Raw genomic sequence first — 27,719 nt, 5'->3', positions numbered from 1 at the left:
TCATGAATAAATGAATGAATAGATCATCAACTTAAACAACACTTTTACATCTTTTCATATAGGACACTGACCTATCAAGAAACATGCCTGGCAAAGTCAAAGTATCTGCTCCAAACCTTTTGGCAGCAAAGAAGAAGTAAACTTATGGAATACTGGCTTTGGTTGCAGACAATATGGGGGGTGCTCCAAAAATGTTTTCTTATATTAGTTATTTGTTTAGCATAAAGTGCTTCTGCTACATATTTATCCAGTCCCACTGATTTTTGAGAGATTTGTGAAAAAAAATATAAAGAACACTGTTGACAGCTTTAAAAAGGCATTGTTCAATTTAGTTATTTTTCTGTTCAAGACCAAAATATTTAGAGAAAAATGGCCACATTGTCTACTTGATATACTGGCCACACTGATAAAATGGCCACATTGTCTACTTGATACTTGAAAACTTCTGGCAAAACAGACCACATCAGCAACAGTTTTTCATGTTTCTTTCATGTTTTCATATAAAAATTCTAAGAATTATTAAAGCAAAGTATGTCCTCTCAAACACATGCACAAAAAGTGACGATGAAATTAAGGCTTATGTACTTTGTAAACTTCTTGTGTACAGTGTATAGCAAGTCCTATTCATCTGCATGATGAAAGCAATGTGTAAAATAATACTCCTTCCTGACTGGTATTTCTATTGAAAATTGTAGTAATAAATCAAAGAGACTGGACATGCCAAGATGTTCTGCTGTTAGATGAGAGGTGAAATCGTTTGAAGTTAACATGTACAGCCACATTAGATAATCAAAGGAACCAGAGTGAAATCAACCCTCATTAAAACAACATACATTAAGAACATTATTTGAATGACACGGAACACATGTACACAGTTATGTAGAATATTAAAAATGCAAGTGAAGTTTAGCAGGCTATATATTTTACATACAGGTTTTTAATGGATGGCAATAATGAATGTTAATTGTATGAGTCCTTATATATCAAATAAATGAGAACATTTTCCTTATACATAATTTGTATCCAATACAAATACAAGTAACTGAGTGGATGACATGTCTAGTATTAGTAATAATGAATTAGCATGCTTCTGATTGCTTGTTTAGTGGAATGAGAGATGATGGTTAAAAAAAAAAAAAAATCAGCAGAAGAACTGGATGCTCAGGAGTGATATCACAGCATCACTAAACCATGTAAAATCATACATTTTATTTAGAATATACAGGGTTTACCGAACAACCACCATACAAGCTTTGATTTTGGACTAGAAGGGGCCTTTAACCTCCAAACAGCATCTGTATCTCTGTCTCAGCATTCTTCAAACAAGCCTCTTTCGAGTTAAGCACAGGAGCACTGGAGTTGTGCCACAGATTCCCAATATTGCGCTTAGCTTACTGAAATGTGTATGTATGTGGTTCTAGGATCCTCCAGTATTGGTTGAACCGAATCTCTGTTGGAGGCTGTGTAGGAGATGTTTGGGCAAGCAGTCAAACATGCTCTCAAGCTGATGTCTGTGCTGCATAATAACCTCTGTACAGCACCTATGCATAAACACACACACACACACACACACAAAAATCTCTGGCCACTGAGTAATATGACTGCATTATGTAACAGCCTGAACTAAATACTCACCTAAGCAGGGACTTTGGCTGAACTGTGAAAATTAGTAGCTCATTGCTATGGGACTGTTGAGGAGAGAAAAACAAAATTTGTCATGGTTGAGAATCCATGTGTGAAATAGAAAAAATATGCAAATGAGATGTTTAAAACAGTTTTTGGCTTTAAAGCAATAAATATTACAAAAACGTCTTGTTTTTCCTCGTCATTTCAGATTACTTTTGAGGATAAAATAATGAAGAATCTTAAATGACCCAAATGTGCATCAGCAATTATGAGAAGCTAGTAGCAAGAAGGACAGAATAAAGACTGTCATTAGTTCCTCATGTACTGCTAATATGGATCACCATGTGCCTTCTAGAATTAGAAAGAGGGTATCTAGAAAGAGGGTACAAGAAGATGACAAGGCACCTGAAAAATTCAGAAGGATTTTCGAGGTGCTACAATTTAAGAAATCATTTACTCTTAACAAGAGCCTACTTGTACTTCCAGGTCATGTCTGTTCACTTCAGTGTGCATATTTTTTCATTTTTGGATTAATGAAAATTTGATTTCTAGACTTTGTGTGATGAAACAAGTAGAAACGGAAAACAACCCATTTTTAAAAGAAATGTTCAGAAAGAAATGTCCTATTTTATTGTGTGCCAACAAAAACTCCTTTCCACATTTTCATTTTGAAATGAAAAATAAATTAACACAATCTACAGAAAGGATGAGTAACCTTTAGCCAAGTCCCATGTTTTCAAAGACATCAGTTTTAATTGTGTGTGCTGAATCTTTTATTGTAGTCTTTGAGTATCTTTTATATATTGTTTGTTTTATTTTAAACACTAAAATTACAGTATGAAAGTATTGGTTTGTTTATGGCTTGTACACAAAGCTATCCCACATCATAATTTCTATTATGGTCTCAAATTAGCTTTTGATTAACATAGGCATAAAATACAATATAATTATTGCAACCAGTACTAACTTCAATCCTAATCATAGCATTAACCTAAAGCAAAATACTGAGAACACTCATCGTTCCAAAATCCTTCAGCTGTTTTCTTTCATGTTCATTTTATCATTGATTGCCATTTTAATGTTTAGACATTTAGCTATTTTTATTTTACGGAAAAATAAAAAATCTTGCATGTAACTAAAGTTGTTAGCTGAAGCAAAACGCAAATGCATGTTTAGGGGTTATTTGGGAGACAAGATCTCTATACTCACTGCTTGCTGATGTGAGAGAAGATTATTAGCGCAGCCCCCAAATACAAACACTTCTCCATCTAGACCTGAGCATGCTGTGTGCCAAAGTCTTCCCCCAGACACAAACACGCATGTTAAAAGAATGTAACATGAACAGTGTTTATATGATTTTAAATTAAATTCACTGTCAAATAAATATACTAGAGGAAATCACACCTTGGACTTTTTTTGTGGCGGTGTTTAAACTGCTTCCACTCGTTTCTGGTCACGCAGTACAACCAGGCATCACCTACATGAGACAAGCCCTCAAATAAACCACATTGAAATTTGGCACATCAATAAACTGACACTGGAGTCAGTGTTTTTTTTATTACTCACTTAGTGTTTCTCGATTAGTAGTGAAGCCACCGAACAGGAAGATGTGATCTGATGACACGGGTATGAAAGAGTGCCATGAGCGGCCAACTGGACCGTGCTGAGGTACCGACCTAGAATAAGTGCAAACTGAATTTGGCTCACACAAGTACATGACCACATTTGGACTGTAATACAGAAGTACAGCGATTTATTTTATGTGCCATCTCACATTTCAGTCCATTCCCAGGTGTCCATGTTAATACAGTACAGGTCATTTAGTCGAAGATCCTGTTGAGAAATATATGCTCCTTATTAATGCAAACATAAATTGAATATAATTCTTCACAGATATTAGTTTTCACCCACCATATATCGGCCTCCAAAAACATAACCTCTGTTTCCCATAGTAGCACAAGCATGGGCTGCACGTGGTGTCGGAGCATTTCCCTGTGTAGCATGCAAATAAATTAATGTCTAATTGTGATTTGTAAACCTTGTTAAAAAGACAGCAAGAAAAGGAGAGTAAAAATGGATTCATCCTTCAAACAATCAAACTCTCATTTCAAGACCATGCAAAACAATTAAAATGACAACACATCATCAGCCAGACAGAAATAAATGCTTACTACCTTTGTAATGGGTTGACTCCAGGCTGACGTTTCAAGGTTAAGAATGTGAATATGATTGTTCCAGCCCCGTCCTTGGTGGTTACCCTGGAAGAGCATGACATTTAAGCCTTTCACTATTCTTTCTTCGTTTAAAGTAACACTTAAAAACAGGTTGGCTGCCTACCATAAGCGAATTTTCATCTAATTCAAATGTTCCGCGATGGTCTGCTTCTGCCTCATAGCCATAGCCCCCAAAATACACCAGCCTGTGATTACAAGGAACACGAATAAACTTTATAGGTTCAAGCTATCCAAATTTTATACAGATGCTATAAGTTCCTGTTACTCACATGGAGTCCGGGTGAGTTTCGTGTTTTTCTTTTATGTACATATATAATACATACACACATATAAAAATATTTTACAAATTAAACTTTTTTTTTTTTTTTTTTTTTTTATGAAATCACACCCACTGTAAACTGAATGATAAACTGATTGATGGCGTCATGTATTCTATTAAATACCAGAATATTTTAACCCAAAAGCTGGTTGCCTCTGCCAGGGACTTAAATGGAGCTTTCAATAAAATGCTGGCCTAAAACAATCAATTCAACACAAAAATGGTTAAAGAAACACAAAATTGTTTTTCATTGGTCACCTGAGACTCCTAATCAGATGGTTGCTACTGATCAGAAGGTTGAGAGTTAAAGCCCCAGTACTGCCAAATTGCTATTGTTGGGTCCTTCAGCAAAGTTTCACATTAAGCGTTTTCTTTATAACTGTTTTCTATGGGAGGAAAAAGTTTAATGTGAAACTTTGTGTGTTGCGTTCAGATTCTACATAGTATGTCTCATTAATAAGGTGTGTACTAAATTTGGTCTTTTAATATCACTGTCTTAATACATAAAGCCTCGTTAAGTGTTTTCTTTATAATGGTTTTCTATGGGAAAACGCTTAACGTGAAACTGTGCGCGTTGTGTTCAAATTCTGGATTCATCTGTTTGTCTGTACATAGTGTCATCAACAAGGTGTATACTAAATTTGGTCTTTTAATATCACTGTCTTAATACATTAAGCCAAGTTAAGCGTTTTCTTTATAATGGGTTTCTATGGGGAGAAAACGCTTAACATAAAAATACTGTCTTTCCACTTGGATTACGGTGCAGTTGTCTTAGCAGTAGATAGTATTTAATGATCGAGGTCATGTCCATATATCATATAATAAGTTGATAACAATTATTGTGACAGGCCTATTTGCACCCAGAGAATTTAAAACTGTAAAATTTTTAAAAGACAAAGTACAGGGTGTCCCAAAAAATACATAGGAGAAATTTACACTTTAGCAAATTGGCTTCCAAAATTTTTCACACTTAGTTTATATTACACATTTTTTCAGATAGCCTTTAAAAATGCCTTTGACAAAAGAGGAGCAGGTGGGAAAAGATACAAGGAAAAGATACAGCACAAAGATCATTTTAAGGAACTCATTCAAAGTAAAATTACATGCCTAACACCAGATGAGTTAATATGAGTTCATCATGAGTGGGAGAGATGGCTCCATGTGTGTTTACAAAGAAATGGCAATCATGTAGAGGATGTTTTGTAACTAAAGTTACATTTTGCTAAAAAGTGTTAATTTCCCCTATGTATGGAGACTTTTGGGACACCCTGTAGTGTCAGCTGACAGCTGAGTTTTTTTGCAGACAGGAGGCAAGAGGATTAAAAGTTGCAGCCAGCTGCTGCAATTCAGCAAAATTAGCTCTGAAGCCAGGACAGTCCATAATTAAGTAGGAAGTACTGGTACACTCCCCCTTGTTCTGCCTTTTGGGGAATGGCTTCTGCCGATATGACCACTATCTCTCATTACGACACCTTTAATTGGTTTGGTTTTTAATGTTTTCATCTTGTGATACTTTAGAGTGTGAACCTCCTGCTTTTTTGAGTTCTTGTTAATTGTTTGATTTTCTATTGCTGAATTGTGACTGGGATGATATCATTTCACTCTGATTTTCTGCACTGTCTGGCAATTGACTGTAATTGATTTTTTTTTTTGCCATTGAAGCAAAGGTTTTATTTAAAGAAAAAGAGAGGACCATGGAAATCTCTTTACGTGCTTCAGTATAACTCATTTTATTTGCACATCACACATCTGATTTTCTGGATTTTTTTCTCTTTAATCCACATCAGGCATTCTTTTGATAGCCATATGTTCTCCTCCACAATTGCAGTACTTGGATGGCTTCTGACAGCTTTCTTTATCATGACCCTCCTTGTCACAATTACAACATGTATTCTTATTCTTACAGTCTTATTCTTTTAAATGGAAAAAGGAGATTTTTGTGATCTGCATAACCAATGACATAGACTGAATAATTATGAATTTTGGCCAAACTTCAATATTTTGCAGGGGAGCACACTGATTTGCAGAGGTACAGTCTGTGTCCAAATCTAAAAGCCATTTCTTGGTAAGCCATGTTTAAAGTGTTTTGCTTCATCATCTCTACTCCCCACCCACCTCAGAGTCCAACAAGGTGATGCACAGAGCCACATACATCCAGCAGATTATGCACTAGGGATACAGGGATAGTATACTTGAGCAAAGAAAGCATAAAATGCTCAGTCCACTCAATTGACCCTTAGCCAATGCCTTCTTGGAGTACCTGAATGATACCTGATGCTATATCTCATGGTATTCCTAGGGCAAGTCTTGACCAGCTGATTGATTGGAATGGGCCTTTCCAACCCTACATGAAGTATGAGCCATATCTGGTATATTGCTTACTAAGATTATATAAGATTTCACAAGATTACACAGTGAATAATGTCCATACATCAAAAATATGTGTGAAATACTTGCTTGCCACACAAACGATGAGAAAAAGAAGAAAAATGTCTCCATTTTCCAATACCTGAATTTTTTGGGCTAATTTTTGGAGCTTTTGTATGGTTTTTGAGATGTAGATGAGCTGGAAATTTTGCTGAAACCTGTAAACCCTGGTATGCTATACTCTAAGACTGTATGCTATACTGTAAGTCTTTATGTCATCGACTCTCAACTGCCTATTACAGGGTTATTCTAAAATTTCACAAGAGAGTAACCTATAGCATAAATCAGGTATAACAGCCTCCCAACTTAATTTTGTTTGAGGCTATGTCATTATTAATGTACTGCCCCACCAGAATTTATGGTCGTGAGCTGCTCATAGATGATGCCATGTAGAACCATGATGAATGCTAACCTATTCAAGTACACCCAACAGCCTAGTTTGTCTTTACATGTGGGGGCCAAACCCTTAAGGTTCTTCATCCTCTCCCAGTGGAAGTCAGAGGCCCTCAGAGGCAGATGATAAACCTGAAAAGTATAATAGAGGTGGTGAAAAATACTAAAACAGCAGTGCCATGAAGGCACAAATACACTGCATGCAATGAAAAGAAAGAATCATTCTGTTGTTTCATATATTTAGGTACCACAAACACATCCAACAGATTGTAAAAAGTATTTTTGCCCCCAATGAATTTCTGCCAAACATACTTAATATTGTAACATTTTACTTAATATGTAATAAGTTGCTTGGTGGTAGATTTTATTAGACCAATGCTACTGCAAGCTACTTGCAGAAGAATATTTAGTAAAATTTGGGTTGTGCTGTGCTGTACTTCATTAATCTCACTGCCAGCTGTATGTAGAGGATTACGTCTAATCTTTTTCCGGGCCATTACAAAGAGCAAGAGTTGACATTTCCCCTTGTATATATTGGCAGTACATAGTAAATACACTGGACATGAGTTTAATTTTTTTTTTAAACTATCCTGAAAGAAAACAACACAGTTGGGGCAAGTAGGGCACTGAGGGTTCTGCTGCAACTCTGACTTTCAGAATTCCTTTAACTGCAAATGAAGCAGCAATAATGTATAGATAAACAAATAAAGAAATATGGTAAAAAAAAATTTTTTTAACGTTTTTGAGTTTTAATACTAGAGATAGTATTCTTCTTATACCACAGCAATTTGCCAACTATTCCAATTTTTTATTTATTAATGAATGACACATCACGGTTTTTAACTGTTTACAGTTACTTTTTTTTTAATTTTTCCCCAATTTTCTCCCTAATTAATATTGGCCAATTCCTCCCCACCAGTTATGTCTCCCCTATCATAAGACATCTACCAAACCAGTAGGGTGAAAGCGAATACATGCTTCGTCCGAGAAATGTAAAGCCAGTCAACCACATCTTTTTGAACTGCTGCTCATGCTGTGTCATGGGACAGTGTAACCCGTTCTGAAGAAAGCGCTATCCCCCCTTCCGCATGTATGAGCTCACAGATGCCCATGATTGGCTAGTGTCGCTGTGATTGTTATGGGAAAGAACATGTCACCCCTTCCACCCAGAGATGGCTGTGGCATCATTGGCATTCGAACTCACAATCTTTGGATGATAGGGCAAACTCGAGTCTTCAGGACAGAGTAGTTTACACTTTTTCTCTCTAACATGACAAGCTGTGTTTTTTCTCTTGTTCACTTCAAGAGAGAAGAAAAAAGAGAGGCTGGAGAGACAAAGACTTTATATAGCTACTATAACATAAATGATAACAGGAACTTATCTCTGTGTTGGGAAACAAGCCTCCATCAATAAATGTTAAATAAATGTCTCCTAACAGAAAACTTCACCCTAAAAAGGATTACACAATTTTCATTGCTACATAAAAATTTTTTTAAATCAGTTTATTATCAGGCTTATATTATTATGATTATAATCTACTGTTCAAGTGTTATATGAACGATAATGTATTTGAAGAATAGTTGTGGGAGAGCAGGACACAAGTTGGAGGCAAACTATCATGATGGTGTGTCCATTACAACACAGGACAATCAATAAACACGCAGAGAGATATAGATAGTTACTCTGTATGAACTTAATTTCACTGAACAAATGGAATATGGTACAGAGGATGAGACTGACGATAAAGATGAAAATGATGATGATTTTGATGATGATTTTTATATATTTACATATCCAAGTAAAGTACAGTTTAACCCCAAACAGTCCTCAGTCCAAATGGCAGTGCACAGTAACAAAATGGCTGACTGTGACCTCTTAAACCCTTAGTCACACCCTTTCCTATGGCAATCATTCATGATCTTTGGATTTTCTGTCTGGAATTTCCAACAGCCACCCCTCAACATGCGTGCATATTAACTAATATTAAATGATTAAAGGGAATCAAGGCCAGATACAGGTTGGAGAGGAATACGATGAGTGACTGGTCTAATGCAACTGTTACCATTTTAAGATACTTTAAAGCACTGCAAATTTGTCCATTAGAACTTGGAATGAGGTGAGCGATCTTGCCTATAGGCCACATGCCTCTGGGTTGTTGAGGGTCCATTACAAGTACCATTTGTAATAGATTATCAGTGATTTCTTTCCATTTGTGCCTCAGCTGATGCTTAGTGAGATATTCTCTAATAAATTGGGACCAAAAGTGATCTGTCTACTGTTTGAGATAGTGATGCATCCCCTCGCACCATGAGCAAAATATTGGGAGTGACAGGATCCAGATCCAAGATATATGCTGATACACAACCCACAGGTTTAGAGTTTAACATACCTTCAATCTCAGTAAGTACTGTTCTCAACACCTCCTCGGTCACTGACTGGTTGCCTAGGATGGCACGCAATGCTGCTTTGATGGACCCGATATCCCTTTCCCATATTCCACCGAAATGAGAAGCATTAGGAGGGTTAAAATTAACATTAATTTACTGTTTAGCCACCTGTGCCTTCAAAGTAGGTCTTCCAAAGCCTCAGTTGGTTCTTTACTTCCTCCTTTGAAATTTGTTCCTTGCCTGAAATTTGAAATTTGTACCCTCTCCTGGCAAGTGGCACTAAAAAACTGTATCAAATCTGTAAAGCAAGTCAATGTGAATGCATCGTGTGGTTTGACACTTTGACACCCCACCTTTTCTTAATTTTAGGGCCATAACTAATGGTAAAAGGTCCAAAGCAATCCATTCCATTGGACCAGAAATGAGGTTGCCATATTTGTAGGTGAGGACCATAGTGAAATAAGGCTTCGTCATAATGTTTAATCAGACGTTTGGTTACGGAATGGCTGGGGTCTAAACCTACCGGATGGGTGGTGTCAGGTTCAGCATTGTTCAGCTGTCACAATCATCCTCCCACTCTAATCAGCTGAATATGAGAATCATACTCAGGTGCTAACATAGAGAGTCGGCTGGAGTGTGAAATCGACCGATTGGCTTTGAGGGCTTTCATCTCCTCAGGAAAGCATTCAGTTTGAGATTGGGATAACAGGATTGCTTCCACCTCTCTCCTAGTGAGGTCTGTGAGTGTGGAGGACAAAGACGGATAGGTTTCTTCAACATCATCAGTCCAAGTTGAATATTTGATGAAATCGGGTGTTTGGTTTAAGGAATCAGTTATTGTTTTACCACAGAATTGTTTTCTCAATTCTATTTTGATTTCAAGATAAGGAGGCAGTCAGGCAAGAGAAAGCTGGCAGACAGGCTAGACTAAGACCTCTAGTTATGTCATCTGCATGGATGCTTTTCAAGGTCTCTGTTAAATGATTGGCCACAAGTTGGTTGGCTTCTAGTGGCAGGATTCTGATTTTATCCATGTTAACACTACTATGGAGTCAATAAGATGGTTTAATCTATTTTCACAGTTAATTCAGTCCAAAGGTGTTTTGCTAATTGCACCCCAGATACAGCAGAAAGCAACTCTAATTGTGGAATGAATATGGATTTCCTTGGAGCCACAGAAAGTACTCTCCCTGAGGACTTTCTGTTTTCATATATGCATAGGCTTGTCCAGATGCATCACAGAAATCAAATTTGGAGTAGTGAGGGTAGTTCTCCCTCCCACTGAAGCCACAATTGCTGCAGGGAATCTAGTAGGAGTGGGTCATCCCATTCCCTCCATTTCAACCATAATTGCTGAAGGATGAATTTGGCTCAGGTGATGAAAGGACTTAGGTAGCCCAGTGGATCATACTCTGTGGCTAACACTTTGTATACATTTCTCACTGTTAAGGTCTGATTGTTCACAGGGCGATATTTGTATCCAAGAGTGTCTGAAGTGCGGTGTTCCTTCAATTGAATTTTTTGCATCTTGCTTCAATAGCTGAATTGTGCTGCTTGCTAGAGCTTCCATCAGAAGTTCGCCTACAACTGAAGGATCATTACTTGTCCATATCAAAGTCACCAGCAGTAAGAATCTCCCTCATCCTCCTAATTTATTTAGTGTGGGTTGTGTTCTTAAGTACTGAAAACAGTTATCCACATAATAGAACTGAAGGACTGAATCTGTGACACTTTTGTCTGATTGGATATATTCTTTAACATGCCTTTGGAACGCTTAGATTGCAAAACAAGGACTAAAAGTTGTACCAAAAGGTAAAACTTACCATTCATAGGATCATCAGCAACTGCAATACTGAATGTTACAGATGAACCTTGTACTTGTTGATGCCTTGACAGATTGTGTGAAGCTCTAGAACTTCAGGTGTTCCTTCAAGCTGTAAAGAGTCCACAGGTCCACAGCTTGTAGCAAAATCATTGTACGTTCTGAGCCATCTTCTAGAAGAGCATAGGCATGACAAAACTGGCCTCTATGACTCAGAATGGCTTTGACCAACTTCAGAAGAACTTTAGGTGAATAACTTTGTGGATTCACATAGGACACTTTGGAGGGTGTGTGCTGAAGGTGTGAATCACCCGCTTTCATGTTTGTGTAAGCCTTGAGATCACAATTACTGGCTTGCTGTTTTGTTTTGTTTTTTTTGCCATTTCTGCATCCTTACCATATTGCTTTTTGCCAGTGCTTCTGATCCATTCCCTCAGGTCATTAAGGTTCAGTTGCTTGACTTACAGACAATAGGTCAAACTATGCCTTTGAGATATGCAGTATGCACAGGACTCTGATGTTCCAGTCCCTTGACCCAGTGACTGAACCATTCCAACTAGAGATCATACTCTGAGGGCAAAGGTGTGAAACCCCTTTGACTTTCCTGGATGCATATGGGGAAGTTGCAAAATAGAGGATATGTTGTTCAAGGGCTGCTACACACAAAGAATATGGGTGTGGGTCATGAGCATATTATAGTGCTATATGGCAAGCAGATGGTAACAGGAAGTGATCCAACAAGATCCAATGCCATTTTCAGCATAATGAATTCATATGGATCATCATTTGTGAAATCTCCCACGGAGCCAGCTGGGGCAGGGGGCTGTGGAGGCTAGGCAGGGGAGCAGACTGAAGGCCATGAAGTACAGGCCGGAGAGCAGGCTGAGAGCTGTGGAGGCTGGACAGGGAGCATGAACTCCTGGCTCTTGTCTGTTGCTCATGTAGGGAGGGTTTATGAAAGTCTACACTAGTGTAGGGTATCTGTTTGCATTAATGTCACTCATCCACTGAATCAGAGTCATAGTCACAATGAGAACTGGAGGAATACAGATAAACAGGGACTGAAGCAAGAGATTCCGATTCCTTTGCTTGGTCGAGAAAGGATTCAATAAGATTCCTTGAGAGATTTTACTGCCTCCTTTACGTTTTGCATCTCCTTCAATTGCTTCAATTGCTCTGATGGTAATTGTGAAAGTGAATGATCCAGGGAGGCTGCACCGCTTGGTTCATGATAGGTGGCTGAAGAATGTTGTTGTGGTAAACTTGCATCTGGTGTGCTTACTGTCTCATGGAATTCAAATGATACTGCTGAAGATAACCAGGAGGATTTCTCTGACATTTCGGACATCTGTTCACTCCATCCATCACAACAGCTTCCTGGATTTCGACACCATATTAAGAATAGTTGTGAGAAAGCAAGGAGTGAGTTGTAGGCAAGCTGTCTTGATGGTGTGTCCATTAAAACACAGGAGTATTGAACTTAATGAGATTGAACAAATAGAATGTGATACAGAGGATCAGGTTGATGAAAATGATGAAAAAGATGATGATGGTTATTATATATTTACATACCCAAGTAAAGCACATTTTAACCCCAAACAGTCCTCAGTCCATTTGGCAGTAACAAAATAGCTGCCTGTGACCTTTTAAACCCTTACAGTAGCCATGCCCTTTCCTGTGGCAATGTTTGTGCTTGCTCTCCCCAGCGAATTTCCAACAGTATTACAATGAGTGCATTAATAGATACCTATCATTTATGTTACAGTTGTAAATATTTATATCCATGCTCCTACATAAAATGAATCAACAACTTCTAATTCGAGCATTTAACTATGCTGAGAACAATTACTGCAATCAACACACAGTCTCTGTTGAAAATTAAAAAATTATTTTACTCTCATTCACATGTGACATCATAGCTTATGCCACATGTATGCATAAAATTCCAGCGCACCCAAAGTAAAATGCTTTCCCACATCCCTACATTAGCTTCAGTTTTGCCTTTCTCCCATACTATAAAACAGCAAACCTAGAGCACAAATATGATGTTAACATAGATCTAGCTTTTTAAAACTGCATTCCAACTGAGTTCCTGAAATAAAGGTTCCTGTGGTGAAAATCTTCCAGCCATGTGGGACATGCTGTTGTCTCTGGGGAAATAACCTTACCAAATTAGTATTTCCTCTAGCATGATGGCCTCCAAAGAGATACAGAATGCCTTCCACACATACACCGCAGCTGCCTGACATTGGATTAGGGAGATCTCCTCCTGACAGCTGCCTTCTCCTGTAAATGTACATGTGATAAACTGTAATGTCATTTCTGATTTGTTTTAGTAGATTTCATAAATTATACATTTGTGCATGTAAATATGTGCTCCAAAATCTATTGCATAAAAATCTTACGCATTTTATCATTGATGTACAAGTATTTAATCTATCAAAAATGTACCATCTTCCAGTTTCCATGTTGTATATCCAGATTTCATGCCTTGGTAGGTACAAGTCAAATAACCCAGGTGCTTCAGCATTCTGATTAATCAAAGAACAGATAGGTTTGTCTTTATTTTCAGAAATTATCATAAACTTTATACACAATTAGCACATTGATTTCCTGCACTCACCTTATATCCTCCCCAAACATACATGCAGTTTCTGTCAACTACTGCAATGTGACCGCTGCGTTCTGCTGGAGTGTCTGAGATGGACTGTAAATCAGCCCCATCATCCTCAGACCAGTCCAGCTCTCCCTGCTCATGCCACCCAAAATCCCTCTCTTCATCACTCTCTTCTTCATCCTCAGAATCATCCAACTCCTCTGGGACGTCCTGAAGATTGGCATCATCCTCCTGGTCTGCCATCCTTACCTAGCTACAAGAAAGACCAAAGAGTATGTGCCTGTTTTTGTTTTCGCATGTTATGTGTCACCACTAATAACCGGAGGCCACGGGTTCCTGGAGTACCACCTCTCCTGCACATTTTAGTTTTCCCTGCGCCAACACATCCACTTCAAATCAGGAATAACTATTAATTAGCTGATTAGTTGAATCAGATGTTTTAGAGTAGGGAAAACGTATGTGCAGGACAGGGGGTACTCCAGGACCAGGGTTGAGAACCTGCAGACAATTGCTTATGTTAATGGCACTATAATTTAGACATCATCTTTTATGTTAATAAAATATTAACACAGGGACATAATTATATATATATATATATATATATATATATATATATATATATATAATTATGTCCCTGTGTTAATATTTTATTAACATAAAAGATGATGTCTAAATTATAGTGCCATATATATACACCGCGATTTCATTATCCCAAATGAGACCCATAAACAATGCATAAACGTGCATAAAATCACCTGTTGTTTAGCAGGTAGAAACCCGTACACAGGCTAAGCTCTATTTGCTAACGTCGTGGCTCAAAAATACGATTAACGTGGTAGTACTCACGCGAATAAATGAAGCTGCTTTGGCTGCTATCGCTAACTAGAATTTACTTTAACGCCAGTTATTTCGGGCCTTTTAGAGGAAGTGACTTCAGACAACACTGAGCCGCCATAATGACAGGGTCAACTTTAGAAAGGGTTACTGCTAAAATCGAACACTAACGTACTACATAGTATGTCATAATACTGGTGCTGTACTATTTTTCCATACTATTTAGTATGGAAGTATTATGGACACAGCAAAGCGGTTTTGCGCATGCGCATAACACTTAGTTCTGCGCGGGAGAGTTGCCTCTCAAATAAACCCTGAAGCAGCTGTTTAGCTTGGATTAATTTGTATGTCGTTAGCGAGAAACATACTGAGAATATAGCCAAACCTGTCAGGTTCCTAGAAGCATGATATCCACATTCATTTGAACGTTAGCATTGTGGATTCATATCTCTGCCTGGTTTTGTGGCGTTGTAAGCTAGCGTAAGGTAATTCACTCTAAAGCTAAACTTTAAATACTTTGAAGATTAGCGACTGAATGTAATCTGTGGGTTTTATCTATCGCGGACTGTCATGTTATTTTAGTTGCCTAAAGTTGGGACATTTCTTGTAAGTAGCTAATTTGTGTGATGTTCCATGCTAACTAACTTTCCTTCAGGCTATTCAGTGGCATGTACGTGACGGGCGGGCATGTTAGTATTACTATTCAACTAGTAACTTTTCAGTGAAGGGTAGCTAGGGAGTTAATTGGCTAATTATCTAGTTAAATTCCCCGGTAAAATTACCATTGTGAAGCACGGCGGATGTAAGAAGGTGCTGCCTTGTTTTGCTGCGATGAAGTTGCATTGCGACGTTGAAGTTGTAAATCGGATGCTGCCCACATTCGGCGTCAAAAGCAAAGGCAGAGGATCCAGGGCCGTGCTGTCTATTGGGAAACATGTGGATAAAAATACACAGCGGACTAATGTCTATTTATTGATATGCACAGCAAAAGACAGAGCTGGATCCAAGTACAAGGCAAGTGTCCTTCTTTTGGATTAGGGTTTTGGATAGACGTTACAAACAGACGTTACATCAGGGTCAGAACAGTTTGTCCACACCATGTGATGCGGCCTGACATGAAGCGGAGTTACTGTTACCACCCTGAAGATTATTTTACAATAACAGCACGCTGTGAAGTATTTTATTCCTCTTATATCACAGCAATTTTCCAACAAACAAATACAGTGTTTTATTAAAGAATGACACGTAATGCTTTGTATTTGTCTGTTACATGTTGTGGAACGTCTGCAAGATAATTGAGGTGCTGTTATCATTTACATTATAGCAACTATTAACAATCGTTCCCTCCCCAGCCTCTTTTTTTTTCTCTTGAACTTAAGTCCTCTGTTCTGAAGACTCTGCTGTAGTGGAGACCTTACTGACTGTTATAAAGCACTAACAGCGGAGACTCCTTGCATTAATGTCTCCTTAAAGAAAACGTCACCATACCAATCATAAACTGTATATTAATAATTTTATTGTTATTAGTCTTAGATTATGTGGAGCATCCAAAGTGCTGTGTAAGTTTTTACTATACAAAAAATAATGTATTAGCGTCATTAAAAAAAAATCTGAGTTGAATTACGGTTGACACTGCTGTTAGAGCTACTGTTATAGAAAATTAATATCTGTCCAGATTCCTTTATACCACAGGTGCCATTGAATGCTCAATTCTGTTTGGTCAGAAGGTATTGATTTTATACACAATATGCCACTGACTTCCTGCCTTTGTTGCTTTCTACACTTAAAGCTGAAGGAGAATATAGAGAAGTTTTTCACATGCTTTGTAGAAGAGGGGAAAGCCACTGTACGACTTAAAGAACCCATGGTGGACATCTGCATGAGTAAGGTAATGCTGTTTTTTAAATTAATTAATTTTTAAATAGTCAGCCTCTAATGGCAGATATGATATGGTATATGATTTGCAAATTCCTAAGATGTAATCATTATAATTTATCCTTGAAGAGTCTTCTCTTTATACTGAGTGACCAGTTTTGACGCTCCTCTGTCCACTGGAGATATGTTTTCTTGTTATTTGCTGACCCCATCAGGATCCAGTCTTCAGCTGTTTTAGCCCCTCGTAAGGTATTGTAATGGCAAGGCCAATTGTATTGTTTTTGGTATACATTGAAGACATATGGGTTTAAGATCAAAAGGTGAATATGAGACAATAGATCAGATTTTAAGCTTTCATTTCCTGATTTTTTACATCTAGATGTGTTAACAACAAGGCACTTTTGGTGGCAGACCACACAATTTTAAGTGAACAAAAGTATTGGAACAGATAGCGTTAAAGTAAATAATGCTTTGTATTTGGTTGCATGTTCCTTGCTTGCAATAACTGTATCAAGCTGACAACCCACTGACATCACCAAACTGTGGCGTTCTTCTTTTCCAGGCTTATACCACAGCTTCTTCCAGTTGTTGTTTGTTTTGGGGGTGTTTATCCCTTTAGACTCCTCTTCAGGAGGTGAAATGCATGCTCAGTTGGGTTAAGTCTGGTGATTGACATGGCCAGTCTAAAACCTTGAAGTTTTTTCCCCCTGAAGTCCTTTGTTGTGTTGGCAAATAGATAGGATGTATTTTTCTGTAAAATGGCAATGTTACATCGTCAGTAAAAATTAGTGAGCCCGTTCCAGAAACAGCAAGCCCAAGCCATGACACTACCTCCACTGTGCTTGACAGATGAGCTCATATGTTTTGGATCATGAGCAGATTATTTCTTTCTCCAAACTTTGGCCTTTTGGTCACTTTTGTGGCTCATCTCTGTATTTTATAGCAAATTCTAATCTGGCCTTCCAATTCTTACTGCTGGTGAGTGGTTTGCATCTTGTGGTAGTGCCTCTATATTTCTGTTCTCAAAGTCTTATTTAAATGGTGGATTGTGATAACTTCACCTCTGCCCTGTGGAGGTTCTTGATGTCACTGACTGTTGTTTTTCTGTTTTTTTCACAGCTCTCACAATATTTGTCATCAACTGTTATTTTCCTTGGCCAACCTGTTTGATATCTGGCTGTTAATACACCAGTGGTTTCTTTCTTTTTCAAGACATTCCAAAATGTTGTTTTTTTTCTTATGACCAATGCAATGGCTTTGATCAATTTTCTGTCTTTTCCAAGCTTCAAAATGGCTTGCTTTTCTCCCATAGACAGCTCTCTGGTCTTCATGTTGGTTTATCCTCTTTAACAACAACTACAGTCTTCACAGGTGAAACCCAGGGCTCAAACTAAGAGCAGACATTCAGAGCTATTAATTGTTTAACAATTGCTCTAACAGGGCACACCTGGGCACATAGAAACACCTGTCAGTAACATGTTCCAGTATTTCTGATCACTTGAATGAGTGGGTTCAAACAAAAGGTTTGTTTGAAAGCCAAGTTGTTTAACACATCTAGATGTAAATATCAGGAAATACAAGCTGGAATTCTGATCTGTTGTCTCATATTCATCTTTTGATCTCCAACCCTAAATGTCTTCAGTGTATAGCAAAAAGAAAAGAATTGGTCTTGCCATTTCAGTAATTTTGGAGGAGACTGCAAAGTCATATAAGCAGTCCAAGATGACATTCTGTGATTTTCTTGGATGTGGCTCCTCTCTTTGTTTGCATTATTCTCGCTGGTTTCATTTGTCACCTCTGATCCTCAAGCAGTTTTCCTCGCAAGAACCACTAATTTAATTTTAAAAGTTAATTTTCGCAGCATTGTTGGTGAACAGAATAATAAATTTAAAAAAATCATTTTGCTGCATTTGTACTACTTTTAAATAGTTGCTGTGTTGCAACAAAAGTCTCTTAAGCCGAGCGCACATTGCACTTTTACAAATGGGATCAGTTGTTTAGTGGACCTAGCAGTGTGCACCCTACACAAGTGCTCACACACTAGAGATACCTGCCAATGTGTGCCTAATCCCCAAATCCCACTTTCTCATGAAAATAAGCACAAGAGCTGTTTATCATGGGACTTTGTACTTATTACCTATCAAGAAAAAACAGAAATAAGATAAAAATTTGGAGGAAATGGTGGTTGGGGAGATGGGGTATCACTGATGGATTTTTTTTCAGAACAGGAGGTACAGTGCAAAAAAACATGGCTATTTTATACTGTGCGCCACCAGGAATAGCATTTTTATTCTTTTGTTTTTATTTTACTTTTCCTAACAACCATTTGGGTATGATATGCCAAATAATGTTTGATAGTTGCAGTATTGTTGGGTCCTCACCCTCCCACACAAATTAGGGTATGACATAAACTGGAATCAGGGATCTGCTGCACTTTAGATCAGATGAATGTGATTTAGTCTTGGAATCTCATTGACTGTTTTCTCAACACTGTTCTTGCTACTAGTCAGCGAGCCCCACAATTGGTCGGCTGGGAAATCGCGACTAATGAAATCATATTATGGGGCATTATTCAGATTATGGATGTTGTAATGCAAATTTATGATTGTTGCTCCTGCAGATAAGTTGAGCCAGTGTGTTACAGTACATTTTTTATTTTTGTGTTCAGATTAATGTGAATCTGTTTTACATGTGAATTAATGGTTAACATGTAATTAATGCACTAAACACTTTTTTTTAGTCAGTCGGGTGACGGATGTCACAGCATTTTAAAAGTCACAATAGCATTTACAGATAGTGTACAGGACTTCATATAGATACCATGGGGCCATATTTAAAAAAAAAAAAAAGGCTAGAGGACAAGGCTATAATATTGGAAATGACCAATGTATACACATGGCTTATACAGAAAATACAGTAAATATAATTTGATTACTGGATGGACATCTAAAAAGCATGTTTAAAAAATAAAATCCCAAAGAGAGGAGTGCATATTTGCAAAAATATCTGATTTTTGATGAATGCCATTTAAATTTCTCAAGTGGGAGAAAGGTGGAAATTTGGGAAAGACATAGCAGTACGTTTGTCAATGGAGCCTGTGGAGATGACCATAAAAGTAAAATAGATTTTTTGCAATAATGCCCAGCAGAACAAACATGTGTATTGTTGGATGATCAAAAGTATCTCCCAGTTGGCTATTAATTGAATATAGTTTAGGGCAAAATTCAAATTGTATATTACATAATTCTTGAACGATAGAATGCACTCTTTACAAAAGAAAAAAAAAACTTAGATTTTTTTTTAAACCACTGTTTAATTCAGGAGGAAATTCTGGGTTAAAGGCCAGTGGTGATGATAGAGAGGGACAGGTGGGCATCTTGAGATGTATCTCAAGATTACATTCTTCCAAGCCAAAAGTGTGTGGACACTTGACCATCAGACCCATATTTGCCATTCCAAAACCATGGGCATTAACATGAAGTTGTTCCCCCCTTTTCTGCTATAACAGCCTCCACTTTTCAGGGAAGGCTTCCACTAGATTTTGAAACATGGCTGTTGGGATTCTGCCACAAGCCAAAAGTGAGGTCTGGCACTGATGTCAAGAAAGGAGGCCTGGGGTGTAGCTGGTGTTCAGTGGGGTTGAGTTTGAGGCTACTCAACTTTGTGTGCTTCCACATCAACTTTGACAAACCATGTCTTTATGGACTTCACTTTGTGCACAGGGGCACTGTCATGATGAAACAGGTTTTGGCCCTTCAGTTCCAGTGAAAGGAAATCTTAATGCTACAGCATACACAGACATTTGTGTGCTTCCAACTTTGTGGTAACAGTTTGGGGAAGGCTCACATACGGATGTGATGGTCAGCGTGTTATTGTCCTCAATTAGAATACAGTCTGAAGTCGAAGGCAAGCATAGTGAAACATCAGTATAACCAACCCAAATGAGCGTTCAGAGTGGAACAGAAGTGGCTCCCGGTCCTAGCAACTTTACCATAGTCATAATTGGTGGTTGGAAAGGAAAAAGGAAAACCCACATACAAATTGCTTTATACACACACACACACATTATTTATATGGATAGATAGATAGATATACACAATCCATATTAAAAAAAAACAGCAGCACTTGCACTGAGCCGTAAGAATAATAATGTTCCTCAAAGCACGGCAAAAACAGCAGTTTGGCACAGATGACATGAACTCATGGCTCCTGCTGCAGCATATGGTTACATTCTCAGGCACTCCCACATATAGGCCTAATCCCAGAGAGTTAACTTCCCTGACTCCCTCAAGAGGCTGGGAGGAGAATTACAACAACTGCAACATCAACAAAGAAAAACAAAAAAACAGTTTTCTGAAACTCTGGTATCCATCTGTCCCAGTGACTGTGACTCTCTCTGACAAATGAGGCGATCATGGCGTTAAGAGTTTTGTTGACTCTTTCTGTGAAGTTAGTCTGCAGATGGTATGCAATTCTTGGGTTGAAGTTCCACAAAGTGGCTTGCAGTATCTCTTTCTCAGACATGGTGGGTTTAGGTCTCAGACATAAATCTCTGTACTGGAAGGCAATCATTGGTGGCTCTCGGTACAGGCAGTCATCACTGGTGGTTGGCACAGCCGAGGAATAAGCAAAAAGGAAAACCTTCTGTGTATAAACAGCTACAAACCAAGTTGCTTTAAACTAGATATTCAACATATGTGTGTGTGTATGTGTAATATATATATATATATATATATATATATATATATATATATATATATATATATATATATATATATATATTACACATACACACACTCCCTCATATAGGCCTAATCCCAGAGACTTAACTTCCATGATTCTCTCTAGGGGCTGGGAGGAGAATTACAACTACCCCAACATCAACACAGCAAAACAAACAAGCAGTTGTCTGAAGCAGTTACAGGAGTGCATGCCATAGAGTTAATATTAATTACAAGTGACCAAATTTAGGTGTCAGTATGCCCCAACCTCAGTTTTCCCCTATGCAACCCTAACGGTCACCTCAAAACCTTTTAAAGATCTTTTTTCCCATTGAGTACAGTGTTAATTAATGTGTCAAGTACATTAATTAAATCACATGTCAAACTCATGGTCTGTGAGCCAAACACAGCTTGCTGCTTTGTTGCCTTCAGCCCAGTGAAGCTGAAAAAAAAAATTATGTTGAAAAGACCCACAGTGTCTACTTTTCTACATTTTCACACTACTTGAGCATAGCGCAGTGACTGCCACGGTACACCATGCGAGAGCTCACATCTCTGTGCTGAAACTCTGCTTAAAATCAACGCCTTGTCTGCTGCGTTTGATGTAAGTCACATTCACATCTAAAACAGTTCAGAAATAAGTTGGATGTGGGCGGTGGTGTAAAAAGCAGTAAGAGGAAAAGAAAAGTAGATCAGGATTTAAGAGATAAGGCATTATGCTTCCCTGTTACATGTTATTTTAATAATTTCAGTGGAACTGTCATAAAGGTAATTTATGGCAACGTTATTAATATGGCAAGGTTGTTTGAAGGGAGATTAAAGGGTGCATTAAAATGATCACAAAATCTTGGTTTTATTTTGTATAGGCCTCATCAAAACAAAAGTAATTCCAGTAAACCTCCAGTAGGCTACTTCACCAGATTGCACCTCTACTTATAGTGTAGCTATTTGGCAAGTAGCTTTCATACAGAAATGGGGAAAATGCATGATTACAAGTGGCTGATTCTGTTTCTCATCATAGCACCTGGTAGCCATTAAAAAGGAATGCATTCATTCAAAAACAATCATTATAACAACTGTTTTTATCTCATAATGCATATACTTAAATAAATTCCGTTTACTCTTCATCCTAGAAACATTGTATTCTAATTTCAAAACCAAGTTTATTAATGTTAATCAATAGAATATATTAAAGAAGTTAAAAAAAAAAATAGCCTCAGACTACAGCCCTTCAAGGTCTTGCAAAACACCTGACACCCTTGGCTTAGCCATATATGACCACAGATAGATGGATAGAGAATATAGACAGATATAACCAAATAAATAGATAAAACCAAATAATAAATAAATAAAATTTACATCAACAGGTAGTGTTGAGCCACAGGAACACTATCACACTGTCCTTGTGGATGGCTGTGTAGAAACGAAAAGTAAAATAAAATTTAAACAGAACATGACAAGGAGTTCTTCATTATAAATAAATATTTATTATATAAATATTAAAAGCATGATTGTAAAAGACACTCACCAGACATTTTGATTGGATCCCATTCAAGATTATCTTAATCTGGCCCTGACCCACAAAGTGAGCCCCCACAAGCCTCTCTTTCTTGAACGATGACAATAATAGGTGAAAAATAAGATGATTTTTTGCAAGAGGTAGGGCCCTATAAATTATTAAGGCATTATGTTCATGTAAAGAATTTTATTTGCTCCACTTTAGGCCTAGCAATACATATTTAAAGAAGCCAAGCAACATACCAGAAGAGCACAGTGTAGGTTACCTGGTATGCATAATATTTCACAGTACAAAACACTGCCCTGCAAAAAACAACTCTATGGTCAAGTGACAATGCAGTTGTATACTGTTCTGGAAGGCCATGCTTTTAAACGAGTTAGGGGGCCCTAGACAAATGGGGGTGAAAAAAACGTGTGGGTTCTGACTGTGGGTAGTTAATAAGAGTGACTTTACATGGAGGCTCTGGCTTTTGGGCCCCCTGACTCCTTGGGCCCCTGGGCCTGTGCCCAGTAGGCCCGTTCGGTAATCCATCCTTAAGTTATAGCTTATTACAGAACATTATTCTTAAATGGGAAAAAAATGATATCCGGCCCTTATGTTATGGCTTATAGAAATTGCACACACCTTTTAGAGCAACCACACCAACATCTTAAAAAAAATAAATAAATAAACTAGTTATTATAAATTGGACAGGTATATTTTGGGAAGTTTTTAACCAATCATATTATAGGTCATTTCTCTAGGTAGCCTAAACAAATGCTAATTTAAACTAGAGTTAACCAGAATGAATGCAAGGGATCAAAAAATTATAGTGATTTTATTGAGCAGTTTCACTTTTATTAATGCATTTATTTTAGGCGGATACTGCCAGCCTGAAAACCTTCCTCTCGGCTGCTCAACTTGCACACAGAGGAGCCGTTAGAGACAGCCTTGCCCTCTCTACACTTACCCCTGTTCGTGCCAGAGATGTGGAGAAACCCAAAAAGAAGCTCACCATCATCTCCAAGAAGGACTATCCCCTCACATCCAGCTTCCCCTACTCTCTGGAGCAGCTACAAGTGTCGTACTGCAAGCTGTCTAGGGTGGACATGCGCATGCTGTCTCTAAAATCACTGCGAACACTTGACCTCAGCAATAACCACATCAAGAAGCTCCCAGACACCATTGGTGACCTCCACTTCCTGACAGAACTGATTCTCCACAACAACCACTTGGAGAGCTTCAGTGAAGCACTGTGCCTCTCCAGTCTTCAGAAATCTCTGCAGCATCTGGACCTGAGCCAAAATTGCCTAAAGCTGCTGCCTGCTTGCTTTTGCAAGTTGCATGAGCTTGTTAACCTCAAACTGGATGACAATAAGCTGGTACAGCTGCCCTTTCACATCGGCCAACTCGCCAAGATGCGCTTCCTGTCAGCTGCCCACAATAAGCTCACCGTGCTGCCCGGAGACTTCTGCAAGCTGTCACTGGAGAACTTGGACCTGTTCGGGAACCCCTTCGCTCAGCCCAATCCTCTTGATCACAGCATTCAGCTCACATTACCTCTCAATCTGGAGGAGCTGGCCTCCAGGGCTGTGCTCAACTATAGGTAATTTTAACTGCATTGCTTGAACAGATGGTTGGAACTTTTTTTTTTTTTTTTTTTTTTTTTTTTTAATCTTTAGAAAGCATTTTTGTCCATTTTTAAAAATTCTAGTATGTTGTATTGTGTTGAAACCACACAAGCAAGAGCAAGATTTTTATTCAAGATTTCAGTCGAGACAGATGTGTGATTATTTAAATACACGGCTTGCATGATGATAAACTGACAGCTGTACACCTTTCTTACTTTGATTTGGTATAAGCTGAAGATTAGCTTCAGCTTCACTGTGAAACTGAAGGAGCAAATTTTAGACACCATACCTGTCTTGAGGGAATGGTTACATTTTGGGTATGGTGTAAATTTTGTGGAAATTTCAATTTTTGCTGAACTTTAAACACTACTGGAAAGTGCAAATTTCTCTTTTATTTTAGTCATGTGCGACCACTGGTGTATAGTAATGGCCTTTCTTTCTTTTTTTTTATTTTTTATTTTTATTTGCAATAGAATCCCTTACGGGCCTCATCTCATCCCCTTCCACCTTTGTGGTGACATGGAACTGGCAAAGTTGTGCAACTGCGGCTGCAGCTGTGTAAGCTCGTACATACAGACGGCTGTAAGTATGAACCTGCACCTAGTGTCTCACACTGTGGTGCTAGTGGACGACATGGGAGGCACAGAGGCTCCCATTCAGCGCCATTTCTGCTCCCTCACATGCTACTGCCAGTTCTTGGACAGCTGTGTGCAGAGAGGCCTGAGCTGAGAAGAACATAACGTCCTTGAGAGAAGAAGCTCTTCCTTCCATTCCTGAACACAATGACCGTTATAATCAGCAATCCTGGTTGCCGTGGTTTATCCAGTTTCTGCTTGTTTGTTACAGTTATGTGTGGTATTGCCACATCAGTAATGGATTAGCTACAGGTCAGTGTTAACCCATCATGAAACATCACTTGGTATGAAGTACCTTGTGCTCTCATGGTCATAATTTATTATTATTTTTATTTCAAATTGACACTACAGATGGAAAGTTGAAGCAGGGCTTATTCTTCAGACTTATTGTTTTTCTGTGTTGAAGGAGGTACAACCAAATAAATATCAGATAGTTTTAAAGGCAGATTGATGATTAGCAAAACAAGGTAGTGTTATGAATTGGTCGATAATTGTCCATGATTTTGTGTATGGCATGGTTCTTGTTCTTTGGATTTTGGTGTATTATCAAATAAATAAAAATTTTTGAACCTCTAAACTGAAACTCTAAAGTTCAAAATTAAGTACCAAAACTCTAATTTCACATTATGTTGAACAAATTACCAGACAGTTCATCTCATGACAGTTCATCTCATGACTGTTAATCCTGTTAATTGGAGAGCAATGGAACAATTTTATTTTACCTTTTAAAACAGGATTTCATGTACATTTAATGGTGCTTATGGAAAACCCATGGCCTAAATATTACAGAAATCGAGTAGGTCAGTCGTTGTCCTTATTAAGTCTTATTTATATAAGTTTGCATCCCCACTGATGAGAACTACTTACTTTATTTTTATGTACCTCATTGGAAACAGGGACACCACACTACAAAAGTTAAGATAAAGGAGATAGGGAGATAAAGGAGACTGTTGTGTGTGAAATGGGAAATTGTGTGTGATCAGCAGTTTATGAAACACTCAAGCCAGCCCTACTGGTACCAACAGCCATGCCACAATCAAAGTCACAGAGATCACACTTTTTTTTTTTTTTTTTTTTTTTTCATTCTGATGTTTGATGTGAATGTAAACTGAACCTCTTGACCTATATCTACATGATATATCACACACACACACACAGTGGAAATAAGTCTACACACCCATGTTAAACTGGCGGGTTTTTGTGATGTAAAATAAAATCAGGAAAAATAAAATACTTACAATAACCTGGTTGCATAAGTGTGCACAGATCAGTGCAGATCCAAAGGAGGAATAAAAAAGTGTGGGGAGGGGGGTTATAGCACTACCAGGTCATTCAGGTTGGCTAACATTGACACGCTTCTAATGAAGGAACGCGCTGCTGTATCGAGGATTGATAAAAGTGTTAAAAAAATAAATGGAGATGGGCATGGCTCAGAAAAACAGGGAGAATGGCAAGGCTTTTGGTTTGTGGGCCAAAAAAAAATCAAACAGCCAGGTATGTGTTTTCAATATGGCAGTAAAGGCAAAAAAGTTCTAGCTCGCCATCAATCAGAATCTAGTCACAAGGCTGCCATTTGTGCACTCCAGCACACATTCTCCCTGCCTGGTGTGACAACCACCACAATGGAAGTACACGTATCTATGGCCGACCGTGTGTGCAATCTGAAAGTATGCAAATGTTCTTTCATAGCGGAGCATGACCTGTTGCTCACAGTCTCACAACTGCTAGTTAATCTGATCCAATCATTTGCCAAAGACCATTTGTATGACTAAAACAATGTACAAAAATGTCAAGCATTGCAAAAAGTATCAGTTTTATTTCGTAGATTGAAAACAGCTTTGAAAATATGCAAACTGGCAATAGAAAAGCTGTTCTAAAACATCATCTTCCTTTAAAACCCTATTGGTCTTGAGTATTTAAAATTTAAATTGTCAGTTAAAGGAATATGACTTAGCCTGAAAAAAGTTTTCAGAAGAATTATTTTTTTTTTTTTTGCACTTTAATCCCTGCACATAGTGTGTGGTGATTTATTTGAGCTTGGATGTTTTTTGTGGGAAAGGGCTTCCATCTAGCCACCCTACCCCATAGCCCAGTTCTGTGAAGAATATGGGAGATTGTTGTCACATGCAGAGAGTAAACAGTACTTGTCCTATATTCCTGCAGCTCCTTTAATATTGCTGTAGGTCTCTTGGCAGTCTCCCTGTTAAGTTTTTGTGTTTTTGTCTTTTGTCCTTTTATAAATTTTGGAGGGACATCCTATTCTTGGTGATGTCAGTGTGGTGCTCTATTTTCTCCACTTGATGCCTTTATGGTGTTCCACGGTACAGCTAATGATTTGGAAATTTTTTGTACCTCTCTCCTGATCTACACCTTTTGACAGTGGGACCCTGTACAGGCTTTAAAAGCTTGCATACCATGGCTTCGGAAGTCAGATGAAACCAAGAAGATGTGAAGAAAATCCGACAGAAACAGCTGGTCTTTATTTGGGGTTAATCAGAATAATTTTGAACATGAGATTGGATGTGATTGGTTCATCCACCACATCCCCAATTATAACAGAGAGTGTACACTTATGCAACCAGTTTATTGTAAGTTTTTTATTTTTTCTATTTTTCCCTAAAATGTTTCTGATTGTTTTTCCACTTTCTTATACATTGTTTCACATTGAGGGTGGAAAAAATTCTGACATGATTTATCTT

The 27,719-nt window shown here is 38.0% G+C and overlaps 3 protein-coding genes across 7 annotated transcripts in view; 2 read left to right on the top strand and 1 right to left on the bottom strand.

Annotated features, from left to right (window-relative positions):
* Window positions 1-1,811, top strand: part of LOC113529708 (ribosome quality control complex subunit NEMF) — a 43,443-nt gene extending 41,632 nt beyond the window's left edge. For both annotated transcript variants that reach the window (XM_026919089.3, XM_026919090.3), the window contains exon 32: window positions 63-1,811. In XM_026919089.3, coding sequence (XP_026774890.2) covers window positions 63-140 — 78 coding nt within the window. In that variant the 3' untranslated portion in view covers window positions 141-1,811. The remainder of the gene's footprint in view (window positions 1-62) is intronic.
* On the bottom strand, window positions 1,195-15,583 carry klhdc2 (kelch domain containing 2). Of its 4 annotated transcripts, none has more exons than XM_026919111.3 (14): window positions 15,443-15,583; window positions 13,833-14,079; window positions 13,661-13,740; window positions 13,378-13,495; window positions 7,019-7,131; window positions 3,964-4,045; window positions 3,801-3,884; window positions 3,538-3,618; window positions 3,401-3,459; window positions 3,193-3,302; window positions 3,031-3,103; window positions 2,836-2,923; window positions 1,636-1,688; window positions 1,195-1,541 (listed from the first exon to the last, which is right to left on the bottom strand). In XM_026919111.3, the coding sequence occupies exons 2-14, from the start codon at window positions 14,067-14,069 to the stop codon at window positions 1,418-1,420; spliced, it is 1,302 nt and encodes a 433-aa protein (XP_026774912.1). In that variant the 5' UTR covers window positions 14,070-14,079; window positions 15,443-15,583; the 3' UTR covers window positions 1,195-1,417. The 4 variants fall into 4 exon arrangements, with proteins under 4 accessions (XP_026774912.1, XP_034163984.1, XP_026774911.1 ...); XM_034308093.2 differs by lacking the exon at window positions 15,443-15,583 and adding an exon at window positions 14,582-14,849 and having other exon boundaries at window positions 13,833-14,075; XM_026919110.3 differs by lacking the exon at window positions 15,443-15,583 and adding an exon at window positions 14,582-14,848.
* On the top strand, window positions 15,492-27,653 carry lrr1 (leucine rich repeat protein 1). The gene is made up of 4 exons (XM_026919112.3): window positions 15,492-15,674; window positions 16,450-16,548; window positions 23,633-24,360; window positions 24,859-27,653. Exons 1-4 carry the CDS (start codon window positions 15,492-15,494, stop codon window positions 25,112-25,114), a joined length of 1,266 nt encoding a protein of 421 aa, XP_026774913.1. The 3' UTR covers window positions 25,115-27,653.
* Window positions 27,654-27,719: the final 66 nt, after the last annotated feature.

The sequence above is a fragment of the Pangasianodon hypophthalmus genome, chromosome 10 (assembly GCF_027358585.1).
Source record: "Pangasianodon hypophthalmus isolate fPanHyp1 chromosome 10, fPanHyp1.pri, whole genome shotgun sequence".
NCBI lineage: Eukaryota > Metazoa > Chordata > Actinopteri > Siluriformes > Pangasiidae > Pangasianodon > Pangasianodon hypophthalmus.
The sequence above is the reverse complement of the archived record's forward strand: the minus strand, read 5'-3'. Positions and strand labels throughout refer to the sequence as shown.

Coding starts and splice junctions, on each gene's coding strand:
- klhdc2 (XM_026919111.3), bottom strand. CDS start 14,069: ATGGCAGACCAGGAGGATGATGCCAATCTTCAGGACGTCCCAGAGGAG. Junction 3,303..3,400: donor ACCTGGGAATGGACTGAAAT/GTGAGATGGCAC, acceptor CACTTATTCTAG/GTCGGTACCTCAGCACGGTC. Junction 1,689..2,835: donor TTCTCTCACATCAGCAAGCA/GTGAGTATAGAG, acceptor TCTCCTCAACAG/TCCCATAGCAATGAGCTACT.
- lrr1 (XM_026919112.3), top strand. CDS start 15,492: ATGAAGTTGCATTGCGACGTTGAAGTTGTAAATCGGATGCTGCCCACA. Junction 15,675..16,449: donor GAGCTGGATCCAAGTACAAG/GCAAGTGTCCTT, acceptor CTACACTTAAAG/CTGAAGGAGAATATAGAGAA. Junction 24,361..24,858: donor AGGGCTGTGCTCAACTATAG/GTAATTTTAACT, acceptor TATTTGCAATAG/AATCCCTTACGGGCCTCATC.